The 23,756-nt window shown below is 34.8% G+C and overlaps 1 protein-coding gene across 1 annotated transcript; it reads right to left on the minus strand.

Moving 5' to 3' along the window:
* Positions 1-515: 515 nt before the first annotated feature.
* On the minus strand, positions 516-22,561 carry LOC142348650 (membrane progestin receptor alpha-like). Its single transcript, XM_075400079.1, has 7 exons — positions 22,286-22,561; positions 10,662-10,863; positions 9,435-9,526; positions 8,716-8,902; positions 8,165-8,400; positions 5,668-5,883; positions 516-765 (listed from the first exon to the last, which is right to left on the minus strand). Exons 1-7 carry the CDS (start codon positions 22,494-22,496, stop codon positions 614-616), a joined length of 1,296 nt encoding a protein of 431 aa, XP_075256194.1. The 5' UTR covers positions 22,497-22,561; the 3' UTR covers positions 516-613.
* Positions 22,562-23,756: the final 1,195 nt, after the last annotated feature.

Genomic DNA, 23,756 nt, shown 5'->3' on the forward strand with positions numbered 1-23,756 from the left:
ACGCAAGACCGATTCACTTCAACTTTAAGAGAATTGAAACATTTCATTCTATCAGTAGACAATTATCAAAATCAATTTAGAATTGTAACTGAACGTAATTAATCAAAAAAAAAAATAATTAAAATAAAGCCACATCTGCGTGAGGATTGTTAATGGATCACTGCAAAATTGTCCCCTCCTCCACGTCGTAAGAATATAAGCTTATCTTGGTAATTACTATTTCTACCTCTTTTCGAAAAGACACCAACTCAGAAGATTCAATTCTGCCTTTCATTTATTTGTCATTTCGTTTTATTGAGTTCTTCTTTAGTTTCTTGAGAACTAGTTCACTCTCAAAATTTTCAGATTTACATCACTTTTTGAAACATGAGATTTGCAGCTCTTTTTAATATCTATAGAAAATTTCGAAACTAACTTCAGAATTTACTTTTCTGTGTCCTATCACTAAATTTGGGTTCATATAAACGGCCTTGTACAAAGTTGTAACTCTAGATAATATTTTGAAATAATGAATCTATCCTAGGCCGTTTCTCATGCAAGAGGCGTTATTTCTCGCAGGAGAATTAATGCCAAAATTTTCTTCGGGGGAGGGGAGGAGCTGAAACAAGTGAAATCACTGTTTCAAGACAGATGTCTTTCGGAACTGTCTGATGAAACTGAAGAAATTTTCGACTAGCACAAAAATGACACTGAAGTTGGACAAGGATACAATCAGTGCGATTGTTGACACATTCTGCAGGGCCCACAACATCTCTTCTGATTGACCTGAAATATTTCAACAAGCAAACTAAAACTATAACTAAAGGTTAAACCTTTTTTCAGTACAAGCATAGCCGGCAGATTGCCGGAAAATAGCCGCCGTTGACGCGCTAGACGCACATCGAGATTGAAACAGAAAACGAAAAAAGATTGAAATTGACAAAAATTTTTCTTAAGTTTCAAAAATTATCCTAGTTCAGTGTGCAGTTTCAGTTAGATTCTCAGCCAGACTCACTTCAGCTTCTAAACTAAGCTGAATACTAATAACAGCTAGCAATCACTCTAATGAACTTTGATAACCTAATGCACTATGACTTAATGACCCGGCTTTATCGGTTTATCCCGTTTCTTTTGATTTTGCTCTTTTGGCATTGACCGTATTCACTACATTGCGTAATTCAATGCGTGGAAGGATTTAGAATATATTCAGTTGAAACAGTGAGTGAGGTAAGTCAGAAGTCAAACGTGAAAATCGTGACTTATGCAAAACGAAAAACGTGCCCAAAAGGAAAAGCGAATTAAAAAACATAGCAGGACAAGTCCTGACGTACAATTCAAAGAATTTTCATTGACTAAACAGAAAACTAGACCTAGAACGAACTATGAATGGATTGGGAAAACCATTTAGAAAAAAACGATCCGAAAAATCGAAAAAAAACAGTAAAAATCAAAGTGAAATTGCCGCATGTGAACAAAAAACCACTAGCGAGAAAGCGAATTTTTGTTCAAACACCCTTTTCTCACTCTACTTTAATTTTAGAGTGAAAAAAATGCACGCCGCAAAACCACTCGCTTTTTCGCTCCACTTCCTGTTTCGGCGTGACCAAAATCACTACTCCAATTTGACTTCAAAACTCACGAATTGTGTGAACAGATCTTAAAAAAAAGACAGCGCCTCAATACTATTCAAATTCTTTGAATTGTAAAAAAGGAGAGCGCCTAAATAATAGCCGGCTATTAAACATTATATAAGTCATTCAAGGATTGATTATTACTATTTAAGCCAACAAATCTTCACATAGCCGGCAGATTGCCGGAAAAAACCACCGCTGATCCCACTGGGATTTGACAGAGTTAGAGAACAATAAAAAAGCCGAAAAGTGTTCTAATTTTAGTCCGCACTTCCATTCGATTCGATAAATATGGTGAACTCAACCTCTAAATTGGATGACAATAAGCTTAATTAACACTAACACCAGTGAGCAGTATACTCTAAAGTAACTTAGAGTAACTTTATGCACTAAGTCTTTACATATTAAGTCTTAGTGTCCAGGCTTGATTGGTTTATCCCGTTTCTTTTTATTTCAATTTTCGACCATGACCATATTTGAATATAATTGCGTTATGAAATTTCAGTTCCCAATGAAATTCTAGTTCCCATTTATAATATCGAACCCTCAACGGAAACCGCAAACACCCCATTTGCGGCGGAAGAAATGAGGGTCAAATCAAAAGCAATAGATAAATTTGACAAAATAATTGTATTAAACACTTTGAAAAAAAGTGCCATCATAGTATTTTAAACACGAAATTAAAACATTAAATCTTTAGACCGCAAAAAAAGCACTTATAAGAAAGCATATGAATACCTTCTTCTAAAACATCCAAGCCATCGCGATGAAAAAAGAGCAAGCACAGCACCACCCAAAAATGCAAATATTTTTAAAACCAAATGTTCAATTAGCAAAAAATAACTACAAGCTGCAACCAATAGGTAGATACACATTAGTAATATAAAGCCAAGAAGACCTATAGAAACGGATTACGAGTCTGAAAACCAAATAGATTAAGAAGCACGATCAAAAATATAACAATTTTGCTGGAAATTTCTTCAGCGAAAGAACGGAAGCTACAAACTGAACACTTGAAATAGCTTTCAATCAGAAAGCCGATGACACCTGTCATAAACAGAGACTGATCAACAAGACTCACAAATACAACACGCAGGCAAACCCGAGAAAATCACTGATGTATTCTGAACCAATTATTTGCTTCAATCGTCATACAAAATGTCAAAAACCCATTAAGCATGACATAGAAGAGCTATTTAAACTGCATTAGAGAAACAAGGAGAAGTTCCATTAGATAATTACACTAATTTATAGAACAAAAAAAAACAGCTTAAAAAACGCTCAAAACTCAAAAAATCGTTCAAAGCAGTAAATAGAAAACCAAACATTAAATAGATTCAATTAAGACTAATCAAAGGGTCAATGAGAACCACCGAAAATAACATCACATGATAGGACAACAAAGAAACTATAAAAAGATCAAAACTAAATTTCTAAAAAAAAAGTGGTATCAAATTGGTTAAAACCGTTAGATATGTATACAAACCATTAAATAGCTTCAACAATGGCTTATCAGAGAGTCAATGAGACACAGCTGTTATAGCATTACATGATAAGACAACAAAAAAGACCATCAAACGAGAACTGAAAACTGGCAAAACTTAAACAATTTTTAAAAGCAAGTAGTGGCAAAGTCGCTTAAACATTAAATATGAAAAGAACCGCTTTTATCTGAAGAAACGGCCATGTATAACACTAAATTAAATGACAAACAAAAATACCTATAGAACGTGCGAACCACGCAAAATCAGTGCAAATTTTGAAAACAAGTAGTGTCTAAGTAGTTGCGAAACGAAACATAAATAGTTTCAAGTCGGAAGTCATTTCTGAGAGTGAATTAAGTCATGTGTGATCAAAAACTTATTCACGCGAATGAACAAAAAACACGCTCTGCTAAGAGTGAAAAATGAAGTCACGCACTCAATCCAATTGAAATTGCATGAACGAATGAACAATGCAAATTTGAAGTGATTGCGACGTCATACGGTGGTAACAAAAATCTCAGTGAAATAAAAAACAAGAGAATGACAATAATAGCCCCAGCTAAGTCACATAACCGTTACGCCCCCTTTCAAAAGCTAAGCGAAAGCAGCATTAGATTACATGTTTCAACTATTAAATTCATTAACTCCGAAAACCCCAAGATAAAGAAACAGTGAAAACAAAACTCAAATTAGAGCACGTGAAAAAATTTTCTCTTGACACAGATAAATTGTTCAAACACTGTTTTATCACTCCATTTTACAAGCAGTGGCAAAAAATGATTGTCCGGAAACAAATCTTAATTTCCAGTCTTAACTTCTCAGTTTTCGCTTTTTTATAAGACCAGAATGACTAAAATGACTACTCTCATTTGACTTCTCATTGACCTCAAAAAGTCAAAAAAGTGTACAAAGATCTTAAAAAGAACGAGCGCAACTCAATTGAAATCTTTTAAATAAAAGAGAGCACCTAAATAATACTCTTTTAGAGGATGAAGGCGGCAATTTATTACAAGAAAATTAATAAATTTGTTGGTTTCAACCAAACAAATTTTGAACAAATTTCATCCTGGTGATTTATATTCAAATTTCTAAAAACGAAGACTCCTTTAAGACCACTTGTTGTACACAAGTTGCCAGCACACGTCAAGAGTCATGATACAAAAAAGGCAAAAAATTGATTTGATTTTGAAGATAACAGAGGGAGAAACCTAGATTGAACTTAATCGATCATAAACAAACCAACTAAAGTCAGACAAATTGCTCTCAAACTACACTTGGGGCAATTTCATGCAGAGGGAGTTTTAGCGTATGTCTTTGGACACAAAAAATTTCACGGAGCAGGGCTCCGAGCCCGATACCTACGGCGTGTCGCACTCAAATTGCTTCAAAGTTCATTCGAGAGCAATTAAACAACTTATCTTTTTGTTTCATTCCTAAATTTTGCATAAAATTTTAAATTTGATTAGTTGCATCCACAATTCAATCAAAATTAATCTGTCGAAACTTGCTGGCTTATTGCTCAAAGTTTTTTTTATGAATTAAGATTAAACTGAGCCTAGAGGTGAACGCATATTTGCTTTTACACAGCCAGTTTTGACATTCCAATTGAACAGTTATTCAGATATTAGACATCACCTTGATATTTTTCAGGCAGATTAAAATGAATTATGCATTTTTACAAAAAGCACACCAAATTTGGGAAACCATTTAAGAAATCAGTATAGTCACAACGCTTAACAGCCAGTATAGTCACAGCGCAGTAAACATTGCTAAACATCTAATCTTTGCTACTACAGAACTAGAACTGCGCCTTCAGTTTTTTATGAATCTCATTACCTTTCATGGAATGGCAAAAAAACAAAAAAAACATAACCGACTAAGCATCGGAAGAATTGCTCTCGTACGGCCAGTGGGAGGTCTAATCAATTGCAGCCTCATTCGGGAGGGGAGCCTAAATGGGACTAAGAAGTTCAATAGTGGGCTTCAAATAACCACATTAGAGGTTAATATATACCACTATTAAGACTCAAAGTGAAAAATGGCAGCATTTTTGGTGCACATTTCTTTTGACTTTTCGTATTAAATTTCAGCTGCTTGAAATTGTGATTGAGCGGGAATTTTAGATCACGCAAAACGCAAAAGGTCAAAATAGCTCATGCAAAAAATTTGTTCAAAAAATTTTAAAGCACATGCGTTTTCACCAGCAACCTTAAAATTTTATGAGGCTTGAAGTTTCATGACAAGGCAAGAGCGGTTGCAAACACCCGAAAACGTTGGCTACAAATTCATCTTGGTATAATTTTAAGTTCAAAAGTAATTAATTCATTGGGTATTGATATTAAAATTGTTAATTGACGACCAAATGTTTCGGCGGCAATAGACACTTTAGTTACATTATTGTAAAATTAACAGTAACTTGTTATCATAATACAATTCTCGTCGTTTGTTTTTTTCTGAATTCTTAGATGAATGCTTTTCTATGGAAATTCTAAGTGGTACGAGACGGAAGGGCTGACCACTTTCAAGCTGGCTAGTTTGTATTACTTGATGGGTAAGGTTCCCATTACACTCACCAGGAAGCAGCTTCCGTTCCCAGTCAGTTTCGAGAGCTTCCAGGTGACATAGATTAGAAGCGAGGGCAAGGAGGTGGTGAATGGTGTGGCTGTGGAATATGTCCCAGAGACCAGAAGCACGAATCTTGGGAGGCAAAAGACTCTCTGGGATGTGGAACTTGTACACTGTCAAGTCACAGAAACTGACCACCAGCCATGCCAAGTACCAGTATCCCCCTGGAAAATTGGGTAAATGTGACCATAGTGTTATAATGAAAGCACTAAATCAGCTATTGAATACTACACTTCTGATGAATTTTTCAAACTTTTTCTAAAAAAGTAAGGTTTAAAAAAGATTTTAAAAAGAAATCGAGTACAAAATAATCAATTGCAAGAACATTGTGGAAACCACTGCAATGATTGCTGAAAACTGAGTCGAGTCTGATAGTCATTAATTGAGATAACTGCAATAAAGATACACACAGGTTGCAGCAATAATAATTCTCGATTTTTTTAATGTAGCAGAGAATGGCACATATATTTGAACCTTAATATTCCGCATTGCACATCGATTTGAACCTTCCGTCCAGAGCTTTTATCGAATCATTGAAAATTGCAGAATTGAGAGTTTTTACTGAAGAATTATCTGATCTACTGCGTCCAACTACAATAGGCAATCAGAATAATTTAGCACAAATTACTCTCATAGCCTTTTACACACCCGCACAGACAATCACATACACAGATGTCCGACTCTAGTGAAATAAGTTAATTTTTCAAGATCAATGTTGTCTCGCAATATGTTACAAAGATATAACATAGCTGGCAGATTGCCAGAAAATAGCCGCAATAGATTCGTAGATCGGCAGTCTAAAAAAACAGTAAAAAAGACAGACCAAAAAAATTCGTCTTTTCATTGAAGGCTGATCTGTTATATTTTGATTAAAAATCTGTATAAGTTATTGCTGCCTCCATTAGCTGATCTCAAATAACCTTCATTTAGAGTAAAGCGAAACATTTTTTTATTCGACGAAGTAAAAAAAAACATAGCAGGACAAGTCCTGACGTACAATTCAAAAAATTTTCATTGACTAAAAAAAACTAGATCTAAAACGGACTATGAATGGATTGGAAAAACCATTTAGAAAAAAATCCGGTCGAAAAAATCGAAAAAACAGTAAAAATTAAAGTGAAATTGCCGCATGTGAACAAAAAACCACTAGCGAGAAAGCGAATTTTTGTTCAAACACCGTTTTATCACTACTTTAAATTTAGAGCGAAAAAATTTCACGCCGCAAAACCACTCGCTTTTTCGCTCCACTTCCTGTTTCGGCGTGACCAAAATCACTACTCCAATTTGACTTCAAAAATCATGAAAATGTGTGAACAGATCTTAAAAAAAAGACAGCGCCCCAATACAATTCAAATTCTTTGAATTGTAAAAAACCAAGAGAAGGCCAATAATAGCCCCAGCTATCGCTGTGCGGCTATTTTCAAATTCTTTGAATACAATTCAAATTCTTTGAATTGTAAAAAACCAAGAGAAGGCCAATAATAGCCCCAGCTATCGCTGTGCGGCTATTAAAAATATCCGCTTTAGCTTTGTAGAACAATAGACTAAAAAAAAGAATTTCTATCTTTTCATTAAATGCTGAGATGTTATATTTTAATTAAGAACTGGTTGCTCTTAAATGAGCTCTAATTAGAGTGACACACACTCACTGACCTATCTCCTTGAATTAAAGTAAACAAACGTTAATTTGAGAGAGGAATTCATTTTTGAGAGAGGTAAATCACGTGTGACAAGATCAACTTTAGTTTTCTATTCGGGTTGTTAAAAACTATAACAACGTTATTAAAATATTAGCCGATTAATGTCGGAAGATTTGCTCTCGGACGACAGCCGATACTAGTGGCATTGCCTGTCAGGGGCTGTAGCCTAGATGAATTTTTCTTTATGCGGACAAAAATAGTTGCCCACGCCGGGATTCTAACCATGGACCTCCCGATTCATCACCAGAAGCATTGCCCAGTCGGCTATCAGGCCCTTCTCGTTGCTATGCTGCAATCGACTTTATTTTAGCAAAAAGCATTACTTCGGAGTGAGATCAATAGAGATCACTCAAAAATGAAGAACGAAAGCATGAAAAAGTCACTTGAGAAGTCAAAAAATGTTCTAGAAGAAAAGTGCAAAAACTGTCAAGCAAAAAAGTTGCATAAAAAGACCAACACGTTTACAATAATTGCTACGAACTTCGTTCTACTTCGGACAAATTGCAATTTGATTCAGAGGGAGCGGTAGCCTATACGTTCTTAGCCTATACATTCTTATACGCTCGAAAAAATGTTCTAGAACAAAAGCGCAAAAAACGGCCGAGCAAACATTTAATTTGACATTAAAAAGACACTCAAGTTTACAGTAATTGCTTCTCAAACTTCGTTCGAGAGCAATGAATCCCAAAAGCTATATATGAACAGCTTAATCATATTACTATATATCTTTACTAATATAATTTACCCAAATCATCAACAGTCGATCCCAGCACTTTGCCAAATTTGAGACCCCAAATTGGTAGATTGTACACCCTGATGGCGCCACACAGACCACAGAAGGCACCATTGAAGCAGTTGAGGAGGAACAGCTGAGTGGAGAGAGAAGGCCTCTGAGATAATTCATTGGTGCGTCTGTAGGCTGCCAGCGCACGTGAACAGAACCAGGGCCAAGCCACTGAGTTGAACAACGAAAGCACCAGTCTGAAGAAAAACAATCGAAGCTTCATGCAATTCAACATACAAATATATGCAAAGAGGAAGCACCTTTTATTCATGTATGCCCTTGCCTATGGCATCTAAAATCACGTATTGTCTTGGTATGTTATCTATCAAGCGCAAACCCGAATGGGGGGTCATATCATCTCTTCATTTCTTGCACTTCTTAACTGAGCCAAAAATAAACCCTAATTGCAGTCCCCGGTTGCATTCACGAAACCAATAACCTTGCGACAGAATTGATAACGAACTTTATTTATCATAGGATTCTATATGAACATCAATGACTAAGCTACTAACACGACAGTCATGAGTGTCTGAGTGGATCCGAGAGGTACAGAGTAGACGAAAGTGGCGACAGCTGCCAAGTAGAGGTAGATTGTGATGCCAAAGTAGTCGAACATGTAGAACACTCCACTGTACTCCACACTGTGGTGACACATAGTGTGTGCATTAGCAGAGGCCACATGGGTCGTAATCATTGCACCTATAGAATTCTAACCATTTGTTAAATGCCCTCTGGACTATACCTATTTTCCCATTTCTTCAAGACAGAAATTCAATCGAAAGCGTCAGACGAAAAATCAACCATGCGAAAAAAAGCGTAAAAAGACCGTAGGACTAATATAATTGATACAAAATTAAGTTGAGAGCAATAAGTAACTTTCCCAACACTCAAAAATACAATCTTTGGTCATAACTATGGTCAAAGATTGTACGTGAATATTTCACGAAAACAATCAAGACAACCCTTGCGAGCTTAACCTAAAAGAATGTACGGTGTCACTAGACATTAACACCGCACGCAATTTTGTTGAAATTTTTGTACTTGCAAAAAAATAATTGGGGTCACAGAAGTGAAGTTTTGGCATAAAGAGCCCTCGAAAAGTGATTTTTATCAAACATTTTTGGCGGTTAACAAGGGTCCTTTTCTAAAAGCATTTACAGTTAACCAATTGCTATATTTTGAATGTCAGCTCCACTTCAAATACCTCCCCCCCCCCCCCCCCCCCACTTACCAGCTACAAGAGTAATTGGCCATGCTTCTGGAGTGGAGAAGATGCTTCTCTCCATACAGTGTCTCCAGAACCACACAAAGATACAGATAACACTGAAACAGTTTCAGAGATCCTATCACCCAAAATTTGACACCTTTCATTTGCCTTTTTGTAATGAATTGCCGCCACTTAAGTCCAGAGGATGACACTTGTGAATGAGAGCGAAATTTAGATCACACAAAACGAAAAAGTCAAGGGCGCAGAAGTTACTCGAAAAATCAAAACAGTGAAGCTAGAATTTTGCATAAAAAGGCCAATACGTTTACAACAATCGCTTCAAACTTCGCTCGAGAGCAACTAAAAACAGGGGCTTATGTTCTACTTGTCCACAAGGTTCTCTTATCCTCATGATAGCTAACTTTTCGGTCACAAACCGTCAAGGTTTCAAGCTCAGTTATGTGTAAACAGAACTTCTCTGCTTTTTCAGATCGGCTGCAAAAAATTAAGCCACGAAAGTATTATTTTTTATTTAGTTAACGTTCGATTCCTCGTTATTATATACTCGTTTATTATATAGATTATTATCATGATCTTATTATACACTCGCTATTACCTGTTAGAAAAGTAATCGGCCGCTTTGACCACCGAATAAAAAATAACAACTTAAAAAACTTCCCAGAATATATAACCTGAAATGTATATTAATAACAGAAAATGGTGATTATTACATCAATATAAATGGTTAAAGCGTCAAACCTAGATGATACATTTGGTCGTTAATTAACAACATTGGAACCAACAACCAACAAGTCAATTACTTCTGAACTTAAAATCATACCAAGATGAATTCGTAACCAATAAGTGGAAATCAGGATTCGATTTAAATTTGTGATATAAAAATTAACAAGGTCAGCCTTAAACTTATTGTTGCTTGCATAATAATTCGAGGACTTTGGTTAAGTTATTCCCACTCTTAATGGCAGAGCGTGTGAAAGATTGTTGCAGTTTTTTGTTTCTGTTTACAGTTCCAGAACAATCTCTTGTCTCTTTTCGACATCGAGTTTCCAAATTATCCAATATCAAGAAATGAATAAAGACGTCCGTTTCTAATTTTCCGTATCTAGTTTTTTTTTTCGTTTCTAAGTACAAAACTGTTTTAGTACCTATAAATAGCTTTATAGGCAGAATGTTGTAGCGACATTTTAATACTCGAAGAGATTCAAACTTTTTCTGGCAACTTCATCTTGCCTGAGAATTGCGGTCCAAATATTAAGTGACTCATTATGTATCTCGAATATGGATCCCAAATAACTGGAGAACTTCTGGTGTGGTTCCCTGTAGTGTCCCGCAATGTACCTCTCCCTCAGCCCTCCTGGCATGTCTTCCACACTTAAGTCATGGTGCACTAACAAGTCACGCTCGAGCAAGGCAAGCTTCCTGTTCTTCAAAACTAAAACATCATTTAAACCAGTGAAAACTTGCTGTATAATAACCAAATTAAGTCTTTTTAAAGTCTACAGAGCAAAAAGTTTCTTTTATTCCAGGGCGGGAAAAATGTTATGATAAAGAATATCTCAAAAAGGGAGAGGGGTTGATGGCTTGGGAACAGTTCTCAGAAAATTGAAACCTGCCTAAAGTTAAGAGAAAAACTAAACATCGTGTTAAAGACATTTTAAGCACTCTTGCACTCCTGTTAATATTTACGCAACTAAAGCGACCTGAGACAAGACCGCAGCTTAAACTGCATGAAAGAATCGAATATTTATTGTTTAAAGCAATACCAAAAGTCCTTAATTTTAAAAGAGCCAGGACACATCTAGAGCGTGTTCAATTGACTCTCGTTGCGGTAAAAAACAGTTTCAACATGAAATAAACGATCGCTGAAAACAAACAAAATTGTCAGTGCCCGAGGTCTAACATTGCCTTTGGCATTTAAGTATGGAGTCCAGCGACTCTTACCTTTATACTGCTTCTTAACAGCGGCTGAACTATGTATGCTAACTATTGAACAAACAAAAAGGAGTAAAACTGATGAAATCAAGCTTTTTTCACTACCATATAATACTAAGTCGCTCTCGAAGAACTTGGCTTTGCATGGGAGAAAACAATATTTTTCAAAAAAGTTTGTTTTCAACAAATATGCCGATGTATTTAGCTGTGATGTCTTAAATTGACTTCAATTAGAGTGAAGATCTTTATTGGACTTTGACTCCCAATTTGAGAACTTGAGAGAGAGAGATTTATTTAGCTTTTTCGTATAAATACAATAAAGCAAGGATGATCAACGGGACATCAAGTTCCTCTTTTCAGATCACCCTCTCATGATGGTAGCACAAGACAATAATATACTTTGAAGAACACAAGACAGTAATACACATGACAGAAAAAAGACAAAATTAAGGAAGATCGATTATTTGGAGCGGTTGCCATAAACATATTCAACAAGTTCAGAATTATTACGGATATAAGAATATTTCAAGTTGTGACAAATATCAGAAAGGTCGTTCCTGAGTTTCTCTCAACTGAATTGAACTGAGTTTCTCTCAACTTTACTTTTTTTCAACGGAATATTAAGCAAATTCAATGTACTATTTCGTGTATCAACACCTTCAATTTGTTTTCGGAACATATCGTTACAAAATTTATTACAATGATGTCCATTTAGAGATTTGAGAACAAATTTGAGCAATTCATATAAATACAATTCGTAAACAGAGAGTATTGTATTGTTTATAAACAGGTCATTGCAACCGTCCCGCTTTTTTCAGAAGTGTATAATTTTCAAAATTTTCTTTTGTAATCGAAAAAGGGGAAAGAGTGAAGAATAGCTGCAACATCCGTAGACAAGTATGCCATATTGAATTATTGAATTTACATTTGTATTGTAATAGTTTAATAATTTTCTTCTGGGAACATAGTGTCTGAGTTTCGAAATAATTCCACACTAATTGCGAAGCTTTTTTACAACATGGGAAATTTTAGTTTTAAAAATTAGTTTTGAGTCCAAACGTACACCAAGATATTTACATGTATTGTCAACGTTTACATATTGGTTATTTAAATCGAAGCGTGGGTTCAAATTATCCGTTTTAATGTTCAATTGAATGGTTTTTCAAGGATTAAAACAAGCATGTTTTCAGTTAACCAATCATTTATGTTTTTAAGATCTGATGCTACGTCGTCATTAGAACAACCAATTGCTGCTATATTAGTATCATCTGCAAACAATATAATTTCAACGTCTTTACAGACGTTCGGCAGGTCATTTATGTAAATTATGAATATTAGAGGTCCGCCCTAATAATGAGCCCTGGGGAACACCGCATTTTACTCTTTTCCAAGATGGGCTTTTTCCGTTTAATTCCACTCTTTGCATTCTGTTCCAAGATACGATTTAAACCAAGACAGACACGTTCCTCGAATCCCATACAATTCCAATTTACTTATTAAGATGTCACGATTTATTGTATCAAACGCCTTTTTGAGGTCTAGGAAAAAAATGATTATGTTTTTGTTCTGATTTTGGCGTATTGTTTATGTTAGTTGAACCAATGCATCAAAAGTGCTGTGTTTTGTTCTAAAACCAAACTGGTTAATATCCAATAGATTAAAACATTCGATGAATGAATATAGTCGGTTGTACATGACTCTTTCAAAAATTTTGCTCCATACATTTAAAAGGGATATTGGCCTAAAATTATTTTCATCAACTCTGGAGCCTTCTTTACGAAGCGGGAAAACCTTAGCATTCGATAGTGCATCGGGAAAAACGCCTGTACTGAATGAAAGATTAATTAGGTATTCTAAGTAAACTGCTGTTACCGAACCAGAATTTTTGATTAAAACATTGCTGAGATTGTCGTCCCCTTACGATGACTTGTTGTCTAAACCCTGCATGATTTTTTGAATTTCAGACGAATTTGTTTTATATAAAAAATGGAATACGCATTGCTTTTTAATCTAGGTCTGGTATTCTTTAGGTGTTTTGTTAAGTTTGAACCAATATTGATAAAGAAGTCATTGAAAGAGTTTGCATTATCTACCTGACTGGGTCCCTCGATATTTTTCTGACAACTCTCTAGAATAGGAAAAAGTTTCGGAAGCATTTGTTTTCCCCTTGAGTTCATTAAGAAGTTTGTATGTTTGTCTTGAATTGCCAATACATTTGTCAAACTTATTATAAAATTGTTTTTTTTTGTTATGACTTCTTTAAGATTATCGCTCGCTTTCGTGAAAGCAGCAAGCGTTCGTTCACATTGGTTCTCTTTCCATTTTCTTTGAGCTTTGTTTCGTTTTGTTTTTAAGTTTTTCAGTTTGTTACAAAACAATTGTTGACATTTACTTTTCGTTTCACTGATTGTCATTGGTGCATAGACATCTGTCACCTCTAAGAAAAGTCTATTAAAAATATCAAAGGCTTCGTTTACATTGCTTTGATTAAAAATTGATTGTTCGTTATTTTTCAGATGTTGATTCAAGTCATTGACACATTTTTTTGCTCGTTCCGGACTTAAAAATTTTGTATCTCTTTACACTTTTTCATTATTTGTCGTTGTTTTGTAAAATTTAAACTTGAATTCGACTGGAATAATTAAAATACGGCTAGAATCGAGGATTTTGGAAGCCAAAGGAATTTTTGGATAGTATGGAGTGTGATAGTCCGGGTAAAATTGCATCCGTAGGTAGTAATTTTTTTTTGTAGTTTTGATTTCTGTTTTAAAAAATGTTAAAGTTTTCAAAGTTCGAGTTTTGTTGCTCAGGTCTTTCGTTATGCAACTTTTCACGTCTATTTTCACTTTCGTATGCCGGGTTTGTTCTGTTGGTCAGCTTTGTTTCAAAGCACTTTATAACCGTTTCATAACTGTATAGGACAAATTCAGCTCCTTCATAGAGGCCATGTACTTTTTCTATGCTCTCATTATCTTTCCACTCGAAAAATATTTTCCCCTCTATGATGCAAGCTTTGTTTATCCGTTCATCGTTTCTTAGCAAATTCAAGAAATTTACGCGAGCTTTTGTGGCATCTTCATATATCCTTACTTTCCCTAGAAGGGAATTTCCGTGCAGGTTTTTCTTTTTCGTTAAGAGCTCAATTTTATTCACTCTACGGGTAAACCTAGCAATTAACTGGTTTAGGTGTTCCGTTATTAGATCGCAGCCTATGAGCAATTGAAATGTCATTTTTTTCAACACGTACATTCATTTCTTGAGCAACTTTCTGTACAATTTCGGCTGTTTCTTGATAGGTTTCTCTCTGGCCATGAGCTAAATTTTGTTCGAGACCTAGTATTTTAAAGTTATCACGGCGGTTATAAATTTCGAGCAGTTCACATTCAGATAATGTTTTTAGTTTACCTTTTTCCTGCTGTGTTTTATTCTAAAACCAAACAGGTTAATATGCAATAGATTAAAACATCCGATGAATGAATATAGTCGGTTGTACATGACTCTTTCAAAAATTTTGCTCCATACATTTAAAAGGGATATTGGCCTAAAATTATTTTCATCAACTCTGGAGCCTTCTTTACGAAGCGTGAAAACCTTAGCATTCGATAGTGCATCGGGAAAAACGCCTGTACTGAATGAAAGATTAATTAGGTATTCTAAGTAAACTGCTGTTACCGAACCAGAATTTTTGATTAAAACATTGCTGAGATTGTCGTCCCCTTACGATGACTTGTTGTCTAAACCCTGCATGATTTTTTGAATTTCAGACGAATTTGTTTTATATAAAAAATAGAATACGCATTGCTTTTTAATCTAGGTCTGGTATTCTTTAGGTGTTTTGTTAAGTTTGAACCAATATTGATAAAGAAGTCATTGAAAGAGTTTGCATTATCTACCTGACTGGGTTCCTCGATATTTTTCTGACAACTGTCTAGAATAGGAAAAGTTTCGGAAGCATTTGTTTTCCCCTTGAGTTCATTAAGAAGTTTGTATGTTTGTCTTGAATTGCCAATACATTTGTCAAACTTATTATTATAAAAATGATTTTTTTGTTATGATTTCTTTAAGATTATCCCTTGCTTTCGTGAAAGCAGCAAGCGTTCGTTCACATTGGTTCTCTTCCCATTTTCTTTGAGCTTTGTTTCGTTTTGTTTTTAAGTTTTTCAGTTTGTTACAAAACAATTGTTGACATTTACTTTTCGTTTCACTGATTGTCATTGGTGCATAGACATCTGTCACCTCTAAGAAAAATCTATTTAAAATATCAAAGGCTTCGTTTACATTGCTTTGATTAAAAATTGATTGTTCGTTATTTTTCAGATGTTGATTCAAGTCATTGACACATTTTTTTGCTCGTTCCGGACTTAAAAATTTTGTATCTCTTTACACTTTTTCATTATTTGTCGTTGTTTTGTAAAATTTAAACTTGAATTCAACTGGAATAATTAAAATATGGCTAGAATCGAGGATTTTGGAAGCCAAGGGAATTTTTGGATAGTATGGAGTGTGATAGTCCGGGTAAAATTGCATCCGTGGGTAGTAAATTTGTTTTTTTGTAGTTTTGATTTCTGTTTTAAAAAATGTTAAAGTTTTCAAAGTTCGAGTTTTGTTGCTCAGGTCTTTCGTTATGCAACTTTTCACGTCTATTTTCACTTTCGTATGCCGGGTTTGTTCTGTTGGTCAGCTTTGTTTCAAAGCACTTTATAACCGTTTCATAACTGTATTGGACCAATTCAGCTCCTTCATAGAGGCCATGTACTTTTTCTATGCTCTCATTATCTTTCCACTCGAAAAAACTTGTCCCCTCTCTGATGCAAGCTTTGTTTATCCGTTCATCGTTTCCTAGCAAATTCAAGAAATTTACGCTAGCTTTTGTGGCATCTTCGTATATCCTTCGTTTCCCTAGAAGGGAATTTCCGTGCAGGTTTTTCTTTTTCGTTAAGAGCTCAATTTTAGTCACTCTACGGGTAAACCTAGCAATTAACTGGTTTAGGTGTTCCGTTATTAGATCGCAGCCTATGAGCAATTGAAATGTCATTTTTTTCAACACGTACATTCATTTCTTGAGGAACTTTCTGTACAATTTCGGCTGTTTCTTGATAGGTTTCTCTCTGGCCACGAGCTAAATTTTGTTCGAGACCTAGTATTTTAAAGTTATCACGGCGGTTATAAGTTTCGAGCAGTTCACATTCAGATAATGTTTCTAGTTTAGCTTTTTCTTGCTGTGTTTTAATCTAAAACCAAACAGGTTAATATGCAATAGATTAAAACATTCGATGAATGAATATAGTCGGTTGTACATGACTCTTTCAAAAATTTTGCTCCATACATTTAAAAGGGATATTGGCCTAAAATTATTTTCATCAACTTTGGAGCCTTCTTTATGAAGCGTGAAAACCTTAGCATTCGATAGTGCATCGGGAAAAACGCCTGTACTGAATGAAAGATTAATTAGGTATTCCAAGTAAACTGCTGTTACCGATCCAGAAGTTTTGATTAAAACATTGCTGAGATTGTCGTCCCCTTACGATGACTTGTTGTCTAAACCCTGCATGATTTTTTGAATTTCAGACGAATTTGTTTTATATAAAAAATGGAATACGCATTGCTTTTTAATCTAGGTCTGGTATTCTTTAGGTGTTTTGTTAAGTTTGAACCAATATTCATAAAGAAGTCATTGAAAGAGTTTGCATTATCTACCTGACTGGGTCCCTCGATATTTTTCTGACAACTCTCTAGAATAGGAAAAAGTTTCAGAAGCATTTGTTTTCCCCTTTAGTTCATTAAGAAGTTTGTATGTTTGTCTTGAATTGCCAATACATTTGTCAAACTTATTATTATAAAATTGTTTTTTTTTGGTTGTTATGATTTCTTTAAGATCATCCCTCGCTTTCGTGAAAGCAGCAAGCGTTCGTTCACATTGGTTCTCTTTCCATTTTCTTTGAGCTTTGTTTCGTTTTGTTTTTAAGTTTTTCAGTTTGTTACAAAACAATTGTTGACATTTACTTTTCGTTTCACTGATTGTCATTGGTGCATAGACATCTGTCACCTCTAAGAAAAGTCTATTAAAAATATCAAAGGCTTCGTTTACATTGCTTTGATTAAAAATTGATTGTTCGTTATTTTTCAGATGTTGATTCAAGTCATTGACACATTTTTTTGCTCGTTCCGGACAACTTAAAAACTTTGTATCTCTTTACACTTTTTCATTATTTGTCGTTGTTTTGTAAAATTTAAACTTGAATTCAACTGGATAGTGGTCACTGAAATTTTGGTGTTGAAGAACTTGCTCTTCTCCTTTAATGTTTTGAAATCGAAATTGATCTAAAGAGCTTGATGATGTTTCTGTTACCCTTGTTGGATTGTCGCAAAAAATATTCAAAACCGTTAGCGGCGATGCTATTTAAATACGTATCTACCATTAGGTTTTTATTCTCAACGTCAATATTGAAGTCACCACAAATTACTGTTGGGGTATTCGGGCTATTTTCATTTTCAAAAAATTTATCAAGGGTTTCTATGAAGGTCATTTTGTTGTATCGTGGAGGGTTATATAAAGCCATGAGTTTGAAGTTGAAATTTTGCATCTCTAGATTTAAGTACAACGCTTCATTAAAAGGATTAGGAATTTCTTTCACAATATTTGAGGTATTGTTACATTGAATCATAATTCCACCTCCTCGTTAATTTCTATTTCTTATTGCCCAGTTATTAAAGCCAGGTATAACACAATTTGACGGTTTGTCATTTTCACTTAACAATGTTTCACTCGGGCATAGAAAATCTGGTTTAGATTCAAGACTTAAAATTAAAGCCTCGAGGTCTAACAAATGCTTTCTGAGAGACCGTACGTTTATTTGAACATTTAAAATATGGCTAGAATCGAGGATTTTGGAAGCCAAAGGAATTTGTTGGATAGTATGGAGTCTGATAGTCTGGGTAAAATTGCATCCGTGGGTAGTAACTTTGATTTTTTGTAGTTTTGATTTCTGTTTAAAAGTGTTAACCTTTTCAAAGTTCGAGTTTTGTTGCTCGGGCCCCTTTCGTTATGCCACTTTTCACGTCTATTTTCACTTTCGTATGCCAGGTTTGTTCTGTTGGTCAGTTTTGTTTCAAAGCACTTTATAACCGTTTCATAACTGTATTGGACAAATTCAGCTCCTTCATAGAGGCCATGTACTTTTTCTATGCTCTCATTATCTTTCCACTCGAAAATTATTTTCCCCTCTCTGATGCAAGCTTTGTTTATCCGTTCATCGTTTCTTAGCAAATTCAAGAAATTTACGCGAGCTTTTGTGGAATCTTCATATATCCTTACTTTCCCTAGAAGAGAATTTCCGTGCAGGTTTTTCTTTTTCCTTAAGAGCTCAATTTTATTCACTCTACGGGTAAACCTAAAAATTAACTGGTTTAGGTGTTCCGTTATTAGATCGCAGCCTATGAGCAATTGAAATGTCATTTTTTTCAACTTAATACTCATCAGGACTTAATACAACACAAGCTCTTTTTCCACCTTTCATTAGAGGTGTTTGACCAAGATATGATAGAGGGGGGCATTCATTTTCATTTTTATTCCCATTATTATCCGATTTTGAGTTGTTAACTTCCTCTCTTTGTTTTGCAGGGGGAGCTTGATCATTATTCAAATTAGAGGAACTCATATTTCGACTTTCACTTAATGTGTAATTCAGAATACCTGCGGGGGCAACGAGCTGACTGAAAGCTCAAGAGCTACCAAGGTGTTCGGTTTTCGAAGTTGGAAAACAAATGGTTATTTTCAAAGTTCAGTAGAGTTAGAGTAGCAGTAAATCAGATTATTATGAATCGAAAAAAGCGAGAAAAAAATTAAGCGTGAAAAAAACAAGAGGGTGCGTAGGTATGTAAAAAAGAGAGTGTACGAAGTACGAGTGTAAGAGTGTATTGAGAGTGAACGAAGTCACGTGTGACAAAAGTTGTTCACGTTAATCAACAACAAACTGCTCAGTGTGAAAAAAGACGTCACGCACGCAATTCAGTCAAAAAATATGCGTGCTTGATGAACAAAAGGTGATTTGAAGCAATTATGACAAAGAAAAACATCCTGTATTAGAGTACAAAGAATTGAATACAGGGAGACCTATCAACTAACTTTATCAGACAAAGCCTTGGATTGTAACCTTGAAACTAACGCAGAGTAAAATGCCTGAGAGATTGCTGGAAAATAGCCGCGACTGATTGCTATGACACCTGTTAGAATAAAAAGTGCAATCAAACTGATTGCTTTCGAAAACTATCAAGGTTGCTTTATTTTGATTGGATTTGACAGTGTCGCACTCCTGCGACATAATGAGAGGATAGTAATTAGTATCAGTCGCATTAGAACTTACAACAACAATTAATGAAAACAGGGCTTAAGTGGCGGTCATCTAAAACGGTTTTACGCCTGTACTCCGTTCCTATTTTTGGTTTCGTTTTTCTAAATTGACTCTGCTCATTTTAGGTTACTGCTCTTCAACATCAGAATGAAAACACTTTGATCAGAACGAAAAACATACCCGGCATATTTCCGGAAAATAGCCGCGGTTGATTCTCATCAGAAAGATTGGGACTGAAAGAAGAGAAAAAATGATTTTTGTACACATACAAAATTAAAGTGCGAACTATTTTGATGTCATTTTGGAGCTACACATACTTCTGCTTCATAGTGAGACAAAACAGCGGCTAACATCTACCAATAAGCATTAGAGATGGTAACTAAGAACCAAATGCGAGTAACGGGCATCTAAAATTGGGCTTTAAGGATTTATCCTGTTTCTATTTCTGATTACGTTTTTGATACTAACTCTGTTCATTTTGAAATGTTTTGCCAAGGAACTATTGTCCAAAGGAACTGTTAACAGAATGAGAGGAGAGTGAAACTAGAGAAATCAAAAAGATTGCACGCAAAATGTTGAACAAGCTGTGAACTAAGGTAAAGCGAAGTAAAAAAAAATATAGCAAGACAAGTCCTCAAATATAATCCAAGGAATTGAATGAAACTAAGAACTACTGTATCTGAACAGCAGATTAATTAAACAATACGAGCCAAATAAGGCAGTATCAAAAGTTGAAACTCAAACAAAATAAACAAAAATATAATCATTGCTAAAGATCTTAGAGCTTTTCCCATGAAGCCCAAATTTAATCAATTCACGTATACGAGTTAACACAAGCATAATCCTAATCCTTGGAAGAGGTTTTTGGCCAGTAAAGACAGACAAAATTGAGAAATATGTCAGCTTTTAAGAACATTGAAAATTGCAAAACTTGAAGAAAGCTTCCTAGCTTCGCAGTATTAAATTATTCAAAACAGCTTTTGTCTCTGGAATCTAGCCTTTAACCCCTCTGGAAGACCTGGAAAATGTTTGTTGATCTGTACAGATTGATAAACTTCGAAAATGACAGAAAATTTCAAAAAAAAACAGTAGCAAATTTTAAAATAATGCAAAATTTTTGATATTATCTTCAGAGACAATTTATTGTCTCCAGCGGCTACACGGTTACCCAATTTCAAGCCTTGAAAAGTTTCATTGGCGCTGATCTAGGAACATGACAATAATTTTCAGAAAACTTGAACAAATATTTAAAATTTATCAAAAAACTGATAAAAGTCGTGACATTAAAAAGTTGAAAACTGTTCAATTGCCAATAAAAAAAATGCAGTAATCTTATATAAAACACTGGAGGAAGTTTATTGGCCAGAACAACAAAAAAATGCAACAAAAGTTATTAAAAAAGCTCTGCAAAATATTGCAAAAATTAGTAACGTGTTCATGTTTAGAGTACCAAAACATATAGCTCACAAAATGCTCATAAAACGCAATCATATCCTGCAAAGAATTTTATTGATTTTGAAAAACGTCAATTCGAGAATAATGAAACAAAAAACACAAAATTACGAAAAACATGAAAAATTGCGCCATTTTGGGATTAAAACTCCTACAAAGGACCTTGTAATCTTGAATTAAGCCATTCCCAGCGACTGCACAATTCTAAGAACTGGAAAGACCACTGACTCCAGCCTTAGGCTTCTAATGAGACTTAGTGACCACTGTTCTTCCCTTTTTCAAAGATCAAAGTCATTGAAAAATGTGTTAAAACATCTATAAAAGAATTAAAAGACAGAGCCCCAATGCAATCCAGATCTTGGATTGTAAAAAAATAGGACCACTATAATAGCCGGCTGAGCAGTTGAGGCGGCTACTAACCAGCAAAAACAACTAGAATGAATACTTAAATTGATTCCACACAAAATAATTTAAATGCGGGGAAAATAGGCAGGAAAAAACTGATTGTTACTCGACTAAATAAAAAATATAGCAAAATCTGACCTAGAGTTGATAAAATTTTCATTGAAACAAAAAAGACGGCTAAAAATTTAAATAGCTGACACAAAGTCAAATAACAGCACGCAAACAAAATTTGTTCGCAAAAACGAAAAATGTTGCCCCTGCACCGTCTTCTCACTTCACTTCAATCAGATTGAACAAATTCCATGCCGTTAAATAACTAGCTTTTTCGAACCCTCGACTTCAGATTGACTTGAATTTTCAATAAATTTTTAAACTGTCACCAATTGCGTTTTTAAAGACAGCTCTTAAATCACTTCAAGATAGCAATAATAACTGTTCCGAAAAGACGCAAAATTTAAAAACCAAGTGCGGCAAAAATCATTAGTTACCTTAACCATTCAATTTCCAAAACCAAACCCCTTTGCTACTGAAGCCGCTAGAGGACCCGAATTAATGTTTCCGGGATCGATGCCTAGAATGCTACGAATACAGCAAGGCTCATCGTAAGTAGCAACTTCCTTCACTTACCAATAGATACCTTCAACTGGAGTCATTACAGTAGATAACGCGTCCTACAAAAAAGGCACGAATTTTGTGCTGTATGAAAATACATACTTGAAGCGGGACTGTCCGATCTGCCCTTAGTTGGCGATGCCACATCACGATTGCCAACTACAGTTTTACAACTGCTAATTGGACTCGGTGAGCTGTTGCTGTTAATTGCGGAGGTAGATTTGGTCACATTTTGATCAGGCGGAGTCTCAATGTGTTCAGAGGCAACACTTGCAGTGTCACTTTTGGTAGCCACAGGCGTCGAATTTATCATTTTTGCTTCTGATAGATAGCTTTTGTGGCTTTCAGAAATAATAAATTAATTCTATCTACATTTTGAAGTCTGAAAGCGATCAACGTTCGAAATTATAGTACCTTCAAATTGACTTTCTAATTGTACTCACTCAATTACAAACACTCGTTAAATGAAAATTAAAAAAAAACGGTCCATAAGTTTGTTCTACTGAAACAACATAGCTGGCAGATTGCCAGAAAATAGCCACAATAGCTTCGTAGATCTGCAGTCTCAAAAATACAGTAAAGACAGACCAAAAAATTGTCTTTTAATTTTTGCTGCCTCTATTAGCTGCTCTCAAATAACCTTCATTTAGAGTGACACTCACCCATTAGAGCTTTCTAAACATAAGTATCCCTCTTGTGGAGGTTTTGCAAATTTCGTTTTGTCAAGCACAAAATGTTTTTTGCCCTATGTATCCTCATCTAGTCAAAATTATAATTTGAATTAAAATTTTAGCGTGAGTTCCCGCCCACTATTTTCATCGCGTGTTGTGAGTGTCACACGTATAATAAAAAAATGTACTAAAAACCTTGGGTTTCAAGGTTAAAGATTGAGTTTAAAATATGATTTATTACCTGATTTATGGTTGACACAAGGTTGATAGGTGTCAGAAAAGAAAATAGACCTGTGATTAGACAAAGTTCGGGCTTCGAGCGAAATCAACAACACTGACATACCTTTGTTGACTTCGTTAATTTACCACAATGACAGAACCGATATTGGGTACGGACCAAAGTGAGGAATAAATTCATTCATTGAATGTAAAAGAAACCAATTTGTCAAATTAAAATTACTTCCAATACTTAAAACAAACGTTTTCGAACTTTACGTTCATCGTCAGGTTAAAACTGTTTTACAAATTGTTAAAAGATAAAATGAATATGTATTTACATTTGTCTGAGATGACAATTAAAACAATTCTAGGAAACATTCTAAAAAATTCAATCGAAAATTTTTCCTTATATACAATATTTAGCCTATTTACAACACATATTTACATCTGTTATCAATTTACTTAAAAACATTCCTATTCCGGATTTTTCGATTTTGTCCATGTTCTTGTATTTTTAGGGTTATTCCGAATTTGCCCTAACCATAAGTATCCCTCTTGTGGAGGTTTTGCAAATTTCGTTTTGTCATGCACAAAATGTTTTTTGCCCTATGCATTCACATTTAGTCAAAATTATGATTTGAACTAATATTTTAGCGTGAGTTCCCTCCCCCTATATTCGTCGC

Source organism: Convolutriloba macropyga, chromosome 10, assembly GCF_964194025.1.
Source record: "Convolutriloba macropyga chromosome 10, txConMacr16.3, whole genome shotgun sequence".
Lineage (NCBI taxonomy): Eukaryota > Metazoa > Xenacoelomorpha > Acoela > Convolutidae > Convolutriloba > Convolutriloba macropyga.